The following is a 19,058-nucleotide window of genomic DNA, read 5'->3' as shown; positions in this document are numbered from 1 at the left end:
CAGTAAACCCTCTGTCCCAGTAAACGTTCCGTCTCAGTAAACACTCATCCCAGTAAACCCTCTGTCCCAGAAAACGTTCCGTCCCAGTAAACCCTCTGTCCCAGTAAACGTTCCGTCCCAGTAAACCCTCTGTCCCAGAAAACGTCCCGTCCCAGTAAACCCTCTGTCCCAGTAAACGCTCGTCCCAGTAAACCCTCTTTCCGAGTAAACATTCCGTCCCAGTGAACCCTCTGTCCCAGTGAACCCTCTGTCCCAGTAAACCCTCTGTCCCAGTAAACCATCTGTCCCAGTAAACACTCGTCCCAGTAAACACTCTTTCCCAGTAAACCCTCTGTCCCAGTAAACTTTCCGTCCCAGTAAACGCTTGTCACAGTAAACCCTCTGTCCCAGTAAACATTCCGTCCTAGTAAACCCTCTGTCCCAGTAAACCCTCTGTCCCAGTGAATATTCCGTCCCAGTAAACGTTCCATCCCAGTAGACCCTCTGTCCCAGTAATCGTTCCGTCCCAGTAAACACTCGTGCCAGTAAACCCTCTGTCCCAGTAAATGTTCCGTCCCAGTAAACGCTCGTCCCAGTAAACCCTCTGTCCCAGTAAACATTCCGTCCCAGTAAATTTCCATCCCAGTTAACCCTCTGTCCCAGTGAACGTTCCGTCCCAGTAAACGCTTGTCCCAGTAATGCCTCTGTCCCAGTAAACGTTCCGTCCCAGTAAACCCTCTGTCCCAGTAAACAGTCGTCCCAGTAAACCCTCTGTCCCAGTAAACGTTCCATCCCAGTAAACGTTCCATCCCAGTAAACCCTCTGTCCCAGTAAATCCTCTGTCCCAATAAATGTTCCGTCCCAGTAAACGCTTGTCCCAGTAATCCCTCTGTCCCAGTAAACGTTCCGTCCCAGTAAACCCTCTGTCCCAGTAAGTGTTCTGTCCCAGTAAACGCTTGTCCCAGTAATCCCTCTGTCCCAGTAAACGTTCCGTCCCAGTAAACCCTCTGTCCCAGTAAACACTCGACCCAGTAAACCCTCTGTCCCAGTAAACGTTCCGTCCCAGTAAACGTTCCATTCCAGTAAACCCTCTGTCCCAGTAAACGTTCCGTCCCAGTAAACACTAGTCCCAGTAAAATCTCTGTCCCAGTAAATGTTCCGTCCCAGTAAACCCTCTGTCCTATTAAACACTCGTCCCAGTAAACCCTCTGTCCCAGTAAACCCTCTGTCCCAGTAAACCATCTCTCCCAGTAAACACTCGTCCCAGTAAACCCTCTGTCCCAGTAAACATTTCGTCCCAGTCAACCCTCTGTCCCAGTAAACATTCCGTCCCAGTAAACGCTCTGTCCCAGTAAATGTTCCGTCCCAGTAAACAATCGTCCCAGTACACCCTCTGTCCCAGTAAATGTTCCGTCTCAGTAAACACTCATCCCAGTAAACCCTCTGTCCCAGTAAACATTCCGTCCAGGTAAACCCTCTGTCCCAGTAAACCCTCCTCCCAGTGAGCCATCTCTCCCAGTAAACACTCGTCCTAGTAAACCCTCTGTCCCAGTAAACATTCCGTCCCAGTCAACCCTCTGTCCCGGTGAACATTACGTCCCAGTAAACGCTTGTCCCAGTAAACCCTCTGTCCCAGTAAACATTCCGTCCTAGTAAACCTTCTGTCCTGGTAAACCCTCTGTCCCAGTAAGCCATCTGTCCCAGTAAACCCTCTGTCCCAGTAAACATTCCGTCCCAGTAAACGTTCCATCCCAGTAAACCCTCTGTCCCAGTAAACATTCCGTCCCAGTCAACCCTCTGTCCCAGTAAACATTCCGTCCCAGTGAACGCTTGTCCCAGTAAACCCTCTGTCCCAGTAAACATTCCGTCCTAGTAAACCTTCTGTCCTGGTAAACCCTCTGTCCCAGTGAACCATCTGTCCCAGTAAACCCTCTGTCCTAGTAAACATTCAGTCCCAGTAAACGTTCCATCCCAGTAAACCCTGTGTCCCAGTAAACCCTCTGTCCCAGTAAACGCTCGTCCCAGTAAACCCTCTGTCCCAGTAAATGTTTTGTCCCAGTAAACACTCATCCCAGTAAACCCTCTGTCCCAGTAAACGTTCCGTCCCAGTAAACCCTCTGTCCCAGTAAACGTTCCGTCCCCGTAAACCCTCTGACCCAGTAAATGTTCCGTCCCAGTAAACAATCGTCCCAGTAAACCCTCTGTCCCAGTAAATGTTCCGTCCCAGTAAACCCTCTGTCCCAGTAAATGTTCCGTCCCATAAACAATCGTCCCAGTAAATGTTCCGTCCCATAAACAATCGTCCCAGTAAACCCTCTGTCCCAGTAAACATTCCGTCCCAGTAAACGTTCCATCCCAGTAAACCCTCTGTCCCAGTAAACGTTCCATCCCAGTAAACCCTATGTCCCGGTAAACCCTCTGTCCCAGTAAACGCTCGTCCTAGTAAACCCTCTGTCCCAGTAAATGTTCTGTCCCAGTAAACACTCATCCCAGTGAACCCTCTGTCCCAGTAAACGTTCCGTCCCAGTAAACCATCTGTCCCAGTAAACGTTCCATCCCAGTAAACCCTCTGTCCCTGTAAACCCTCTGTCCCAGTAAATGTTCTGTCCCAGTAAAGACTCATCCCAGTAAACCCTCTGTCCCAGTAAACCCTCTGTCCCAGTAAACGCTCGTCCCAGTAAACCTTCTGTCCCAGTAAATATTCTGTCCCAGTAAAGACTCATCCCAGTAAACCCTCTGTCCCAGTAAACGTTCCGTCCCATTAAACCCTCTGACCCAGTTAATATTCCGTCCCAGTAAACAATCGTCCCAGTAAACCCTCTGTCCCAGTAAATGTTCCGTCCCAGTAAACAATCGTCCCAGTCAACCCTCTGTCCCAGTAAACATTCCGTCCCAGTAAACGCTTGTCCCAGTAAACCCGCTGTCCCAGTAAACATTCCGTCCAAATAAACCCTCTGTCCCGGTAAACCCTATGTCCCAGTAAACCATCTGTCCCAGTAAACACTCGTCCCAGTAAACCCTCTGTCCCAGTAAACGTTCCGTCCCAGGAGACCCTCTGTCCCAGTAAACATTCCGTCCTAGTAAACCCTCTGTCCCAGTAAACCCTCTGTCCTAGTAAACATTCCGTCCCAGTAAACGTTCCGTCCCAGTAAACCCTCTGACCCAGTTAATGTTCCGTCCCAGTAAACAATCGTCCCAGTAAACCCTCTGTCCCAGTAAATGTTCCGTCCCAGTAAACAATCGTCCCAGTAAACCCTCTGTCCCAGTAAACGATCCGTCCCAGTAAACGCTCATCCCAGTAATCCCTCTGTCCCAGTAAACATTTCGTCACAGTAAACCCTCTTTCCCAGTAAACGTTCCGTCCTAGAAAACCCTCTGTCCCAGTAAACCCTCTGTCCCAGTAAACCATCTGTCCCAGTAAACACTCGTCCCAGTAAACCCTCTGTCCCAGTAAACGTTCCGTCCCAGGAGACCCTCTGTCCCAATAAACATTCCGTCCTAGTAAACCCTCTGTCCCAGTAAACCCTCTGTCCTAGTAAACATTCCGTCCCAGTAAACGTTCCGTCCCAGTAAACCCTCTGACCCAGTTAATGTTCCGTCCCAGTAAACAATCGTCCCAGTAAACCCTCTGTCCCAGTAAATGTTCCGTCCCAGTAAACAATCGTCCCAGTAAACCTTCTGTCCCAGTAAACGATCCGTCCCAGTAAACGCTCATCCCAGTAATCCCTCTGTCCCAGTAAACATTCCGTCACAGTAAACCCTCTGTCCCAGTCAACGTTCCGTCCCAGTAAACCCTCTGTCCCAGTAAATGTTCTGTCCCAGTAAACACTCTGTACCAGTAAATGTTCCATCCCAGTAAACAATCGTCCCAGTAAACCCTCTGTCCCAGTAAATGTTCCGTCCCAGTAAACAGTCGTCCCAGTAAACCCTCTGTCCCAGTAAATGTTCCGTCTCAGTAAACACTCATCCCAGTAAACCCTCTGTCCCAGAAAACGTTCCGTCCCAGTAAACCCTCTGTCCCAGTAAACGTTCCGTCCCAGTAAACCCTCTGTCCCAGTAAATGTTCCGTCTCAGCAAACACTCACCCCAGTAAACCCTCTGTCCCAGAAAACGTTCCGTCCCAGTAAACCCTCTGTCCCAGTAAATGTTCCGTCCCAGTAAACGCTCGTCCCAGTAAACCCTCTTTCCGAGTAAACATTCCGTCCCAGTGAACCCTCTGTCCCAGTGAACCCTCTGTCCCAGTAAACCCTCTGTCCCAGTAAACCATCTGTCCCAGTAAACTTTCCGTCCCAGTAAACGCTTGTCACAGTAAACCCTCTGTCCCAGTAAACATTCCGTCCTAGTAAACCCTCTGTCCCAGTAAACCCTCTGTCCCAGTGAATATTCCGTCCCAGTAAACGTTCCATCCCAGTAGACCCTCTGTCCCAGTAATCGTTCCGTCCCAGTAAACACTCGTGCCAGTAAACCCTCTGTCCCAGTAAATGTTCCGTCCCAGTAAACGCTCGTCCCAGTAAACCCTCTGTCCCAGTAAACATTCCGTCCCAGTAAACCCTCTGTCCCAGTAAATGTTCCGTCCCAGTAAACGCTCGTCCCAGTAAACCCTCTTTCCGAGTAAACATTCCGTCCCAGTGAACCCTCTGTCCCAGTGAACCCTCTGTCCCAGTAAACCCTCTGTCCCAGTAAACCATCTGTCCCAGTAAACACTCGTCCCAGTAAACACTCTTTCCCAGTAAACCCTCTGTCCCAGTAAACTTTCCGTCCCAGTAAACGCTTGTCACAGTAAACCCTCTGTCCCAGTAAACATTCCGTCCTAGTAAACCCTCTGTCCCAGTAAACCCTCTGTCCCAGTGAATATTCCGTCCCAGTAAACGTTCCATCCCAGTAGACCCTCTGTCCCAGTAATCGTTCCGTCCCAGTAAACACTCGTGCCAGTAAACCCTCTGTCCCAGTAAATGTTCCGTCCCAGTAAACGCTCGTCCCAGTAAACCCTCTGTCCCAGTAAACATTCCGTCCCAGTAAATTTCCATCCCAGTTAACCCTCTGTCCCAGTAAACGTTCCGTCCCAGTAAACGCTTGTCCCAGTAATGCCTCTGTCCCAGTAAACGTTCCGTCCCAGTAAACCCTCTGTCCCAGTAAACAGTCGTCCCAGTAAACCCTCTGTCCCAGTAAATGTTCCGTCCCAGTAAACGTTCCATCCCAGTAAACGTTCCATCCCAGTAAACCCTCTGTCCCAATAAATGTTCCGTCCCAGTAAACGCTTGTCCCAGTAATCCCTCTGTCCCAGTAAACGTTCCGTCCCAGTAAACCCTCTGTCCCAGTAAGTGTTCTGTCCCAGTAAACACTCATCCCAGTAAACCCTCTGTCCCAGTAAACACTCGACCCAGTAAACCCTCTGTCCCAGTAAACGTTCCGTCCCAGTAAACGTTCCATTCCAGTAAACCCTCTGTCTCAGTAAACGTTCCGTCCCAGTAAACACTAGTCCCAGTAAAATCTCTGTCCCAGTAAATGTTCCGTCCCAGTAAACCCTCTGTCCTATTAAACACTCGTCCCAGTAAACCCTCTGTCCCAGTAAACATTCCGTCCAGGTAAACCCTCTGTCCCAGTAAACCCTCTGTCCCAGTAAACCATCTCTCCCAGTAAACACTCGTCCCAGTAAACCCTCTGTCCCAGTAAACATTTCGTCCCAGTCAACCCTCTGTCCCAGTAAACATTCCGTCCCAGTAAACCCTCTGTCCCAGTAAATGTTCCGTCCCAGTAAACAATCGTCCCAGTACACCCTCTGTCCCAGTAAATGTTCCGTCTCAGTAAACACTCATCCCAGTAAACCCTCTGTCCCAGTAAACATTCCGTCCAGGTAAACCCTCTGTCCCAGTAAACCCTCTGTCCCAGTGAGCCATCTCTCCCAGTAAACACTCGTCCTAGTAAACCCTCTGTCCCAGTAAACATTCCGTCCCAGTCAACCCTCTGTCCCAGTGAACATTACGTCCCAGTAAACGCTTGTCCCAGTAAACCCTCTGTCCCAGTAAACATTCCGTCCTAGTAAACCTTCTGTCCTGGTAAACCCTCTGTCCCAGTAAGCCATCTGTCCCAGTAAACCCTCTGTCCCAGTAAACATTCCGTCCCAGTAAACGTTCCATCCCAGTAAACCCTCTGTCCCAGTAAACCCTCTGTCCCAGTAAACGCTCTGTCCCAGTAAGCATTCCGTCCAGGTAAACCCTCTGTCCCAGTAAACCATCTCTCCCAGTAAACACTCGTCCCAGTAAACCCTCTGTCCCAGTAAACATTCCGTCCCAGTCAACCCTCTGTCCCAGTAAACATTCCGTCCCAGTGAACGCTTGTCCCAGTAAACCCTCTGTCCCAGTAAACATTCCGTCCTAGTAAACCTTCTGTCCTGGTAAACCCTCTGTCCCAGTAAACCATCTGTCCCAGTAAACCCTCTGTCCCAGTAAACATTCAGTCCCAGTAAACGTTCCATCCCAGTAAACCCTGTGTCCCAGTAAACCCTCTGTCCCAGTAAACGCTCGTCCCAGTAAACCCTCTGTCCCAGTAAATGTTTTGTCCCAGTAAACACTCATCCCAGTAAACCCTCTGTCCCAGTAAACGTTCCGTCCCAGTAAACCCTCTGTCCCAGTAAACGTTCCGTCCCCGTAAACCCTCTGACCCAGTAAATGTTCCGTCCCAGTAAACAATCGTCCCAGTAAACCCTCTGTCCCAGTAAATGTTCCGTCCCAGTAAACCCTCTGTCCCAGTAAATGTTCCGTCCCATAAACAATCGTCCCAGTAAATGTTCCGTCCCATAAACAATCGTCCCAGTAAACCCTCTGTCCCAGTAAACATTCCGTCCCAGTAAACGTTCCATCCCAGTAAACCCTCTGTCCCGGTAAACCCTCTGTCCCAGTAAACGTTCCATCCCAGTAAACCCTATGTCCCGGTAAACCCTCTGTCCCAGTAAACGCTCGTCCTAGTAAACCCTCTGTCCCAGTAAACGTTCCGTCCCAGTAAACCATCTGTCCCAGTAAACGTTCCATCCCAGTAAACCCTCTGTCCCTGTAAACCCTCTGTCCCAGTAAATGTTCTGTCCCAGTAAAGACTCATCCCAGTAAACCCTCTGTCCCAGTAAACCCTCTGTCCCAGTAAACGCTCGTCCCAGTAAACCTTCTGTCCCAGTAAATGTTCTGTCCCAGTAAAGCCTCATCCCAGTAAACCCTCTGTCCCAGTAAACGTTCCGTCCCATTAAACCCTCTGACCCAGTTAATATTCCGTCCCAGTAAACAATCGTCCCAGTAAACCCTCTGTCCCAGTAAATGTTCCGTCCCAGTAAACAATCGTCCCAGTCAACCCTCTGTCCCAGTAAACATTCCGTCCCAGTAAACGCTTGTCCCAGTAAACCCGCTGTCCCAGTAAACATTCCGTCCAAATAAACCCTCTGTCCCGGTAAACCCTATGTCCCAGTAAACCATCTGTCCCAGTAAACACTCTGTCCCAGTAAACATTCCGTCCCAGTAAACGTTCCATCCCAGTAAACCCTCTGTCCCAGTAAACGCTCGTCCCAGTAAACCCTCTGTCCCAGTAAATGTTCCTTCCCAGTAAACACTCATCCCAGTAAACCCTCTGTCCCAGTAAACGTTCCGTCCCAGTAAACCCTCTGACCCAGTAAATGTTCCGTCCCAGTAAACAATCGTCCCAGTAAACCCTCTGTCCCAGTAAATGTTCCGTCCCAGTAAACATTCCGTCCCAGTGAACCCTCTGTCCCAGTAAACCCTCTGTCCCAGTAAATGTTCTGTCCCAGTAAACCCTCTGTCCCAGTAAACACTCATCCCAGTAAACCCTCTGTCCCAGTAAACGTTCCGTCCCAGTAAACCCTCTGACCCAGTAAATGTTCCGTCCCAGTAAACAATCGTCCCAGTAAACCATCTGTCCCAGTAAACATTCCGTCCCAGTAAACGTTCCATCCCAGTAAACCCTCTGTCCCAGTAAACGCTCATCCCAGTAAACCCTCTGTCCCAGTAAACGTTCCGTCCCAGTAAACCCTCTGACCCAGTAAATGTTCCGTCCCAGTAAACAATCGTCCCAGTAAACCATCTGTCCCAGTAAACATTCCGTCCCAGTAAACGTTCCATCCCAGTAAACCCTCTGTCCCAGTAAACGCTCGTCCCAGTAAACCCTCTGTCCCAGTAAACGTTCCGTCCCAGTAAACCCTCTGACCCAGTAAATGTTCCGTCCCAGTAAACAATCGTCCCAGTAAACCCTCTGACCCAGTAAATGTTCCGTCCCAGTAAACAATCGTCCCAGTAAACCATCTGTCCCAGTAAACATTCCGTCCCAGTAAACGTTCCATCCCAGTAAACCCTCTGTCCCAGTAAACGCTCGTCCCAGTAAACCCTCTGTCCCAGTAAATGTTTTGTCCCAGTAAACCCTCTGACCCAGTAAATGTTCCGTCCCAGTAAACAATCGTCCCAGTAAACCCCCTGTCCCAGTAAATGTTCCGTCCCATAAACAATCGTCCCAGTAAACCCACTGTCCCAGTAAACATTCCGTCCCAGTAAACGTTCCATCCCAGTAAACGCTCGTCCCAGTAAATGTTCTGTCCCAGTAAACACTCATCCCAGTAAACCCTCTGTCCCAGTAAACGTTCCGTCCCAGTAAACCCTCTGACCCAGTAAATGTTCCGTCCCAGTAAACCCTCTGTCCCAGTAAACCCTCTGTCCCAGTAAATGTTCCGTCCCAGTAAACAATGGTCCCAGTAAACCCTCGGTCCCAGTAAACGTTCCATCCCAGTAAACGCTCATCCCAGTAATCCCTCTGTCCCAGTAAACATTCCGTCACAGTAAACCCTCTGTCCCAGTAAACGTTCCGTCCTAGTAAACCCTCTGTCCCAGTAAACCCTCTGTCCCAGTAAACCATCTGTCCCAGTAAACACTCGTCCCAGTAAACCCTCTGTCCCAGTAAACGTTCCGTCCCAGTAAACCCTCTGTCCCAGTAAATGTTCCGTCCTAGTAAACACTTGTCCCAGGAAACCCTCTGTCCCAGTAAACATTCCGTCCTAGTAAACCCTCTGTCTCAGTAAACCCTCTGTCCTAGTAAACGTTCCGTCCCAGTAAACCCTCTATCCCAGTAAATGTTCCGTCCCAGTAAACAATCGTCCCAGTAAACCCTCCGTCCCAGTAAACGTTCCGTCCCAGTAAACCCTCTGTCCCAGTAAACGTTCCGTCCCAGTAAACCCTCTATCCCAGTAAATGTTCCGTCCCAGTAAACAATCGTCCCAGTAAACCCTCTGTCCCAGTAAATGTTCCGTCTCAGTAAACACTCATCCCAGTAAACCCTCTGTCCCAGTAAACGTTCCGTCCCAGTAAACCCTCTGTCCCTTCCTCACATGGAAATGTTTCACATGTAAACAGGAAGAATGAAACCTCACCTGGACACAAAAGACTGTGATTAAACTGGTTCGTGTCCGACCGTGTTTTGTCCCGTTTAGCACCACTAGTGTAGACTGGTTGATTTAGGCGTGGACTGGTTGTTTTAGACGTGGACTGGTTGATTTAGGCGTGTACTGGTTGATTTAGACGTGGACTGGTTGATTTAGGCGTGGACTGGTTGCTTTAGACGTGGACTGGTTGCTTTAGGCGTGGACTGGTTGCTTTAGACGTGGACTGGTTGCTTTAGGCGTGGACTGGTTGCTTTATGCGTGGACTGGTTTATTTAGGCGTGGACTGGTTGATTTAGACGTGGACTAGTTGCTTTAGGCGTGGACTAGTTGCTTTAGGCGTGGACTGGTTGCATTAGACGTGGACTAGTTGCTTTAGGTGTGGACTAGTTGCTTTAGGCGTGGACTGGTTGTTTTAGACGTTGACTGGTTGCTTTAGACGTGGACTGGTTGATTTAGGCGTGGACTGGTTGATTTAGGCGTACACTGGTTGCTTTAGACGTGGACTGGTTGATTTAGACGTGGACTAGTTGCTTTAGGCGTGGACTGGTTGTTTTAGACGTGGACTGGTTTATTTAGGCGTGGACTGTTTGTTTTAGGCGTGGAATGGTTGCTTTAGGCGTGGACTGGTTGTTTTAGACGTGGACTGGTTGATTTAGACGTGGACTGGTTGATTTAGACGTGGAATGGTTGATTTAGACGTGGACTGGTTGTTTTAGACGTGGACTGGTTGATTTAGGCGTGGACTGGTTGTTTTAGACGTGGACTGGTTGATTTAGACGTGGACTGGTTGCTTTAGGCGTGGACTGGTTGCTTTAGGCTTGGACTGGTTGCTTTAGACGTGAACTGGTTGCTTTAGACGTGGACTGGTTGCTTTAGACGTGGACTGGTTGATTTAGACGTGGACTGGTTGCTTTAGGCTTGGACTGGTTGCTTTAGACATGGACTGGTTGATTTAGACGTGGACTGGTTGCTTTAGGCTTGGACTGGTTGCTTTAGACGTGAACTGGTTGGTTTAGACGTGGACTGGTTGCTTTAGGCTTGGACTGGTTGCTTTAGACGTGAACTGATTGGTTTAGACGTGGACTGGTTGCTTTAAACGTGGACTGGTTGTTTTAGATGTGGACTGATTGATTTAGACGTGGACTGGTTGCGTTAGACGTGGACTGGTTGTTTTAGACGTGGACTGGTTGATTTAGACGTGGACTGGTTGCTTTAGGCGTGGACTGGTTGCTTTAGGCTTGGACTGGTTGCTTTAGACGTGAACTGGTTGCTTTAGACGTGAACTGGTTGCTTTAGACGTGGACTGGTTGCTTTAGACGTGGACTGGTTGATTTAGACGTGGACTGGTTGCTTTAGGCTTGGACTGGTTGCTTTAGACATGGACTGGTTGATTTAGACGTGGACTGGTTGCTTTAGGCTTGGACTGATTGCTTTAGACGTGGACTGGTTGCTTTAGGCTTGGACTGGTTGCTTTAGACGTGAACTGATTGGTTTAGACGTGGACTGGTTGCTTTAGACGTGGACTGGTTGTTTTAGATGTGGACTGATTGATTTAGACGTGGACTGGTTGCGTTAGACGTGGACTGGTTGATTACGCGTAGACTGGTTGCTTTAGACGTGGACTGGTTGATCTAGGCGTGGACTGGTTGCTTTAGGCGTGGACTGGTTGTTTTAGATGTGGACTGGTTGATTTAGACGTGGACTGGTTGATTTAGGCGTGGAATGGTTGCTTTAGACGTGGACTGGTTGATTTAGACGTGGGCTGGTTGGTTTAGACGTGGAGTGGTTGATTTAGACGTGGACTGGTTGGTTTAGACGTGGGCTGGTTGCTTTAGACATGGACTGGTTGATTTAGACGTGGACTGGTTGCTTTAGACGTGGACTGGTTGTTTTAGACGTGGACTGGTTGATTTAGACGTGGACTGGTTGATTTAGACGTGGACTGGTTGATTTAGCCGTGGAATGGTTGCTTTAGACGTGGACTGGTTGCTTTAGGCTTGGACTGGTTGCTTTAGACGTGAACTGGTTGCTTTAGACGTGGACTGGTTGATTTAGACGTGGACTGGTTGATTTAGACGTGTACTGGTTGATTTAGACGTGGACTGGTTGCTTTAGGCTTGGACTGGTTGCTTTAGACGTGAACTGGTTGCTTTAGACGTGGACTGGTTGTTTTAGACGTGGACTGGTTGATTTAGACGTGGACTGGTTGATTTAGACGTGGACTGGTTGATTTAGCCGTGGAATGGTTGCTTTAGACGTGGACTGGTTAATTTAGACGTGGACTGGTTGGTTTAGACATGGGCTGGTTGCTTTAGACATGGACTGGTTGATTTAGACGTGGACTGGTTGATTTAGACGTGGACTGGTTGCTTTAGGCTTGGACTGGTTGCTTTAGACGTGAACTGGTTGGTTTAGACGTGGACTGGTTGCTTTAGGCTTGGACTGGTTGCTTTAGACGTGAACTGGTTGGTTTAGACGTGGACTGGTTGATTTAGACGTGGACTGGTTGTTTTAGATGTGAACTGGTTGGTTTAGACGTGGACTGGTTGTTTTAGATGTGGACTGGTTGTTTTAGACGTGGACTGGTTGTTTTAGATGTGGACTGGTTGTTTTAGACGTGGACTGGTTGATTTAGGCGTGGACTGGTTGTTTTAGACGTGGACTGGTTGATTTAGACGTGGACTGGTTGATTTAGGCGTGGAATGGTTGCTTTAGACGTGGACTGGTTGATTTAGACGTGGACTGGTTGATTTAGGCGTGGAATGGTTGCTTTAGGCGTGGACTGGTTGATTTAGACGTGGACTGGTTGATTTAGGCGTGGAATGGTTGATTTAGACGTGGACTGGTTGATTTAGGCGTGGAATGGTTGCTTTAGACGTGGACTGGTTGATTTAGACGTGGACTGGTTGATTTAGGCGTGGAATGGTTGCTTTAGGCGTGGACTGGTTGATTTAGACGTGGACTGGTTGATTTAGACGTGGACTGGTTGTTTTAGACGTAGACTGGTTGCTTTAGGCGTGGACTGGTTGCTTTAGACCTGGACTGGTTGATTTAGACGTGGACTGGTTGCTTTAGACGTGGACTGGTTGCTTTAGACCTGGACTGGTTGCTTTAGACGTGGACTGGTTGCTTTAGACGTGGACTGGTTGCTTTAGACCTGGACTGGTTGCTTTAGACGTGGACCGGTTGATTTAGGCGCGGACCGGTTGATTTAGACGTGGACCGGTTGATTTAGACGTGGACTGGTTGATTTAGGCGTGGACCGGTTGATTTAGACGTGGACGGGTTGATTTAGGGAGAGGAACTGGAGTGGTTCTGGGTTTACTGGGAGATGTTGCGGTGTGTGAAGCTGGACTGAACTCCTCCATGACGCCTGCATTATGTGGTCCCACCAGCAGAGGGAGACACACACCACTTCTTCACCTGATAACCCATGCTGTGTGTGTGTGTGTGTGTGTGTGTGTGTGTGTGTGTGTGTGTGTGTGTTTGTGTGTGTTAGGAATAACCACGGCGGCGGTGTGTGTGTATCCGTCTCGAGTGGCTGACGCCGTCAGATCTCTGAAATCCGCCAACTCCAGCCTTCCTGTGGCGTCAGGTAAGTCCCCTGAAACCGGATCACACCTGTTCTCAGCTCCACATGTCAGCGTGTCTAAAAGATTCTCACATTCCAATTTTCTGGCTTTCCCAGTGGCGACAGGCTTCCCGGCGGGTCAGACGCCGCTGGAGACCCGGTTGCAGGAAGTCCGCTTGGCCGTGAGCGCCGGCGCCACAGAGATCGACATCGTCATCAACAGGACGCTGGCCATCACCGGACAGTGGGAAGGTACGCCTGCCTCATGACTTCTCTCTGATCCCGAGCCTCGGTTTTCCAGGACTGTCTTGAACGCATCACCTGGACTTTGGCAGCTGTGAACAGGTGGTGTGTTTACAGCAGCACGCAGAGGACGGAGATTTCAGTTCTGGTTCAATAAAAACACATTTTTACCTCCACAAGATGGAGAGACGGACACCTGAGTGGGTCTGAGAGACGGACACCTGAGTGGGTCTGAGAGACGGACACCTGAGTGGGTCTGAGAGACGAACACCTGAGTGGGTCTGAGAGACGAACACCTGAGTGGGTCTGAGAGTCCACAGTGGACCCAGGTCCACCTGGTTGTCCGGTCCCACTGCTTCAGCAGCCACAGAGCGAGTTGGCAGGGTACTGTAGTGTCTGACTGTCACCTCCTCCTCTCCAGCCATGTACGAGGAGATTCGGCAGTTTCGAGAGGCCTGCGGCGACGCCCACATGAAGACCATCCTGGCCATCGGGGAGCTGGGAACCTTCACCAACGTCTACAAAGCCAGTATGGTTGCCATGATGGCCGGTCAGTGACTCACTCAGTCTGCCCATCATTGTTTCAGTTGTTTGTCCTGCTTCGTCATCTGTTGCAGCATTTTTCACAGTTTCACCAGATGTCTGCTGGAAGCCACAGTGCAGCTGCTTTACATATCAGAATGTTCCAGTTCTTCTTTAAGGTGGATTTATAGTCACACGGCGCCTCCTTAAGGTTGGCTGTAACATGTAACTCTTCAACACCCAACGTACAGCCTTGCTCGCAATGCGGTTACACTTACCAGCAACCTCTGCTGGTTCAAAGTGAAGCCTAAAGTGCATAAAACTGCAGTTCTCCCTTTATCCACTAGGGACTGCAAAGCAGGGCGAATCTCCATAGACTCCCATGTTAAAAAGACCAACTTCACAGCAGGAATAAACATGTTTACAGCAGAAATAAACTTGTTTACAGCAGAAATAAACACGTTTACAGCAGAAATAAACGTTTACAGCAGAAATAAACACGTTTACAGCAGAAATAAACACGTTTACAGCAGAAATAAACATGTTCACAGCAGAAATAAACATGTTTACAGCAGAAATAAACACGTTTACAGCAGAAATAAACATGTTTACAGCAGAAATAAACATGTTTACAGCAGAAATAAACACGTTTACAGCAGAAATAAACATGTTTACAGCAGAAATAAACACGTTTACAGCAGAAATAAACATGTTTACAGCAGAAATAAACATGTTTACAGCCTGGTTCAAAAATCCATTTTAGGTTTTATAGGTCAGGTTTACCTTCATGACAACTGTGGGGGGAGTGATTTTTTTTCTAACTCGCCCGTTTAAAAGTAAGTTAATCTCAAAGTTCGGCATATTTAGGGGTGTGTCCTTTTGATTGACAGGTACCCGATCTCCCGCTTCAAGTCAGAAGAACGTAGAACAACCGCGGTTTTTAGCCGGTTAACAACGTGACTTAGCTTTAGCCCGCTTACCTCCGTTAGCTGGTTAGCTCCTGTTATCTCCGGGTTAGCTCGGTTAGCTCTTAGCTACAGAAAGTCGGAGTTCGCTCGATGTCAATCATCCACCATGACGCTCACAGCCCCCCTCTCAGCTCCACCTCTTTGCCCATATTTGTATTTTCCGGGTGAGACGACACGCACGCCTCTGCCAAGATGGTGATGGTAGGAACCGCCCACCAAGCTTCAATTCAGCTCTTCAGAAACCTACGGGTGACGTCACGGAGGCTCCGCCCATCTTTTATACACAGTCTATGGGACTGATCTGGTTCTGGTTCTGGCTCTGGGGACTGATGTGGTTCTGGTTCTGCTTCTCGTTGGGTCTGATGTGGTTCTGGTTCTGGCTCTGGGGACTGATTTAATTCTGGTTCTGGCTCTGGGGACTGATGTGGTTCTGGTTCTGCTACTCGTGGGGTTATGCGTTCTGATCTGGTTCTGGTGAGATATGACTGCTCAGACTGAGCTCAGCTTCACGTATGGATCAGATTCAGTACCACATGTGAAACTGGTCTGATGGGAAAGACCTGACCTGTGTTGTTCAGACCAGTTCCGCTGTGGGACACATGTGAATGTAGCGTTGGAGGAAGACCGAGTCGTGCATTTCTTCTACAGACTCACTCTGTTCAACAGAAACCAGACCGCCGTTTTCAGTCCTGGCCAATCAGTTAGCCAGATCTGCTTCTTCTTCTTGGGCGTTCAAGCAAATATCGCCTCCTAGTGAGCAGTCACTGGAACTGCGTGAGTTTGTCCCAAACCAGCTGGACAACCTCTGAGATTTTCCAGAATTCCCGGCTGATCCGAGTCCTGCAGACTGCTGGTGTGGGTGAAGCCCAACCTGAAGCTACGCTACACGTGACCGCCAGGCTGCCGCTGCAGACTGTCTGCATGGCGGTTTCTTTTCGTTTAGAAAGGTCAGCTTGATGACTGAACCTTGTCACAGACAGAATACGCCGATTAGCCAACCAAACCGTCGGGAGCTCTGTCAGAGATCATTATTATAATACATTGCTTTTGTCGCCACGCTGGCTTCTTAATCTCCAATGTTCCTATGAATTGCATATTAGATTCCTGAAATTGAATGATAATTTCACCTATCAATCTGTGACAAGGGGCTATTTTCCTCGGCTGTTCTCCGCCAGTATCCCCCTGCTCAGGCAAATGAATAGAGCTTCATTACCGCCACCCGCATTTAATAACCATTATCCATTATCTGGTAATTAAGACTCCCCATAACGAATCTTTAAGATTATGCCAGTTTGAGGTGGGGGGGGGGGGGGGGACATAATGTGTAGAACATGTCCTTAATGAACTAGGAAGTGCTGAACTTGTTCTGTGCAGTAATGAACAGTCATTACACACCAGGCAGGCAGAAAGGCTGTTTCTCTTCCTTCCAGCCCGCAGTTTGTTGGCAGTCTATTAAACAGTGTCATTTCATTTTCTATTTTTACCAGAAAAGCCGATAAAACATAAGCTGGAAACGGCAAATGGCTCCAAAGGAAGGAAAACTGGGGGATTTTTTATTCCTAACCGTCCAGAAACATCTGTTCCTGTCTGGTCTGAGCAGACTGCCTGCTCCTGGTCTACTGGCTGGATTACGCCGTACTGGTTTTAATCCACTGGAACTAGCTGATGTCTTCAGACCAGGGCAGCATGGGGGGACATGTGGACGGGAGTCAACTGGGTGTCTGTACTATCTGATTAACCAGGTTCTGACTTCATCAAGACCTCCACCGGAAAGGAGACCGTCAATGCTACCTATCCTGTTGCCATAGTGATGGTGAGAGCCATCAGGGACTACTTCCTGTGTACAGGCCAGAAGGTACAGTAGAACCCGCTTCTATCAACGAGTCGCTGTCATTCCTCACCGAGCTGTTTACAGACACCCACACTGATTTTCCAGTGCCTCCCAGTTTACCAGAGATGGACTGGGAAATGGACTGGGAGGTGGACTGGGACATGGACTGGGAGGTGGAGTGGGAGGTGGACTGGGACATGGACTGGGAGGTGGAGTGGGAGGTGGACTGGGACATGGACTGGGAGGTGGGCTGGGATTCGGTTTAGAAGTGGGCTGGGAAGTGGACTGGGATTCGGTTTGGGAGGTGGACTGGGAGGTGGGCTGGGACATGGACTGGGACATGGACTGGGAGGTGGACTGGGACATGGATTGGGAGGTGGGCTGGGACATGGACTGGGAGGTGGACTGGGACATGGACTGGGAGGTGGGCTGGGACATGGACTGGGAGGTGGACTGGGACATGGACTGGGAGGTGGGCTGGGACATGGACTGGGAGGTGGACTGGGACATGGACTGGGAGGTGGACTGGGACATGGACTGGGAGGTGGACTGGGACATGGACTGGGAGGTGGACTGGGACATGGACTGGGAGGTGGACTGGGACATGAACTGGGAGGTGGACTGGGACATGGACTGGGAGGTGGACTGGGACATGGACTGGGAGGTGGACTGGGACATGGACTGGGAGGTGGGCTGGGACATGAACTGGGAGGTGGGCTGGGACATGGACTGGGAGGTGGGAATGTGGGAAGAGGACATTCTACTGCTCTGACAGGTCGGTGTGTGTTACTCCAGGTGGGCTTTAAACCAGCAGGGGGGATCCGGACGGCTCAGGAGTCTCTGGTATGGTTAACTCTGATCAAAGAGGAGCTGGGCTCTGATTGGCTGTGCCCTCACCTGTTCCGCCTGGGAGCCAGCAGCCTGTTGTCTGACATCGAGAGGCAGGTGAGGAGAGCATCTCTGTCCTGATCACGCAGCTTCATATCTGCCTTCTCCCACATCCTCTCCTTTTCTTCTGGTTTGTGCAGATCTACCATCAGGTGACCGGACAGTATGCAGCCTATCACGAGCTTCCCATGGCCTGAAGTTCACCTTCTGCAACAGCCAATCAGAACCTCAGAATCACCAAACAGGCCTTAGTCAGAGAAGGAAGGACACGTTGTCAGGATGAATCTGTCAGCTTTTAATACACAATAATTAATGAGCTAGTGCTGCCATGACAACAAAACTGAATAAAAGGTAATATATGCTGTATGATTTCTGTTCCTTTCTTTCATCAATACAAGGATGAAGGTGGTTTCTGTAATAAGAAAGTATTCTGGATTATACTGATGCACTAATAAATAAAGCCAGACTGGGAACTCAGTGAGTTTATTCATGTATTGTTCAGAGAATCTCAACACCAGTAAGAGTCATACTGGGGATGCCATGATGCTAACATGTAGCATAGCAGCGATGCTAAAAGACTCCACCAGCATCAGCATCTCAACCAAACACAGTTCAAACATCAACGTCCACTTAGAGCTTCTGATCATTTTTCCTCACAAACAAGACATTCCATTCTAGATATCGCCGTCTGTTGGCAGCAGATTGTAGTAGCTCTAACTTGCTATCTTGATTTTTTTTAAAGTACAAAGTCTTCTTGCATAGATATTACCTCAAATTGTGTCTTTTTTTCTGAGGATTTCATGCCGGTTCAGAGGGTGTGCTGCAAGGAGGAATTATTTTGCATATTTTTGCTCTTTCAAGGCTTGTTATGATGAGTCTCCATGGCAACGAAAGACTTGTTTACAATCAGGATCAACTGATTAAACTCTCCCAAATCAGGAATATCAGCGAAACAACACATCAAATCCCGATTGAGTTGAAAAGAAAGAGAAGAGGATGCAGAGCAGGAGTGAGACAGAGGAGAAAGTGATGGAGATTTAAACCATTTCTCCTGACCGTCGTCATGGGTAATGAGCTCCGTCGTTGCTCGGCTACAAACACAGCATCCAAACTCATTCATGGCGATCTCCGGAGACTTCAACAACGTCTCCCTCTCTGCAACTCTACCAACATTCCAGCAGTTTGTCAGCTGCTCCACCAGAGAAAATAAGATGTTGGACTTATTTTATGCAAATATGAATAATGGATCCAGTTGTTCTGCCCTGCCTCCTTTAGGAAGATCTGACCATAATCTGGTTCTTCTCACCTCCACCTACAAGCCCATCGTTCAGCAGCAACCAGTCATCACAAAGACTATCAAAATCTGGTCTGCTGAAGCTGAAGATGCTCTTAGAGGAGGCTTTGAGGCTACAGACTGGAACGTCCTCTGTGAACCTCATGGAGACGACGACAACGCCATGACTGAGTGTGTGACAGATTACATAAACTTCTGTGTGGACAGCATCGTCCCAACAAGAACAGTGAGGTGCTTCCCCAATAACAAACCCTGGATCACCAGTGACCTGAAAAAGCTGCTGAACATCAAAAAGAAAGCCTTCAGGGATGGAGACAGGGAGTTATTGAGGGCAA

The 19,058-nt window shown here is 49.0% G+C and overlaps 1 protein-coding gene across 1 annotated transcript in view; it reads left to right on the top strand.

Moving 5' to 3' along the window:
- dera (deoxyribose-phosphate aldolase (putative)) overlaps window positions 1–17,791 on the top strand; it is a 65,589-nt gene extending 47,798 nt beyond the window's left edge. The window contains exons 4-9 of the mRNA XM_079263512.1: window positions 12,906–13,001; window positions 13,095–13,229; window positions 13,642–13,770; window positions 16,453–16,565; window positions 17,337–17,486; window positions 17,570–17,791. Coding sequence (XP_079119638.1) covers window positions 12,906–13,001; window positions 13,095–13,229; window positions 13,642–13,770; window positions 16,453–16,565; window positions 17,337–17,486; window positions 17,570–17,626 — 680 coding nt within the window. The 3' untranslated portion in view covers window positions 17,627–17,791. The remainder of the gene's footprint in view (window positions 1–12,905; window positions 13,002–13,094; window positions 13,230–13,641; window positions 13,771–16,452; window positions 16,566–17,336; window positions 17,487–17,569) is intronic.
- Window positions 17,792–19,058: the final 1,267 nt, after the last annotated feature.

The sequence above is a fragment of the Telmatherina bonti genome (genome assembly GCF_933228915.1).
Source record: "Telmatherina bonti genome assembly, chromosome: 23".
In the NCBI taxonomy this organism is placed as follows: Eukaryota; Metazoa; Chordata; class Actinopteri; order Atheriniformes; family Telmatherinidae; genus Telmatherina; species Telmatherina bonti.
The sequence above is the reverse complement of the archived record's forward strand: the minus strand, read 5'-3'. Positions and strand labels throughout refer to the sequence as shown.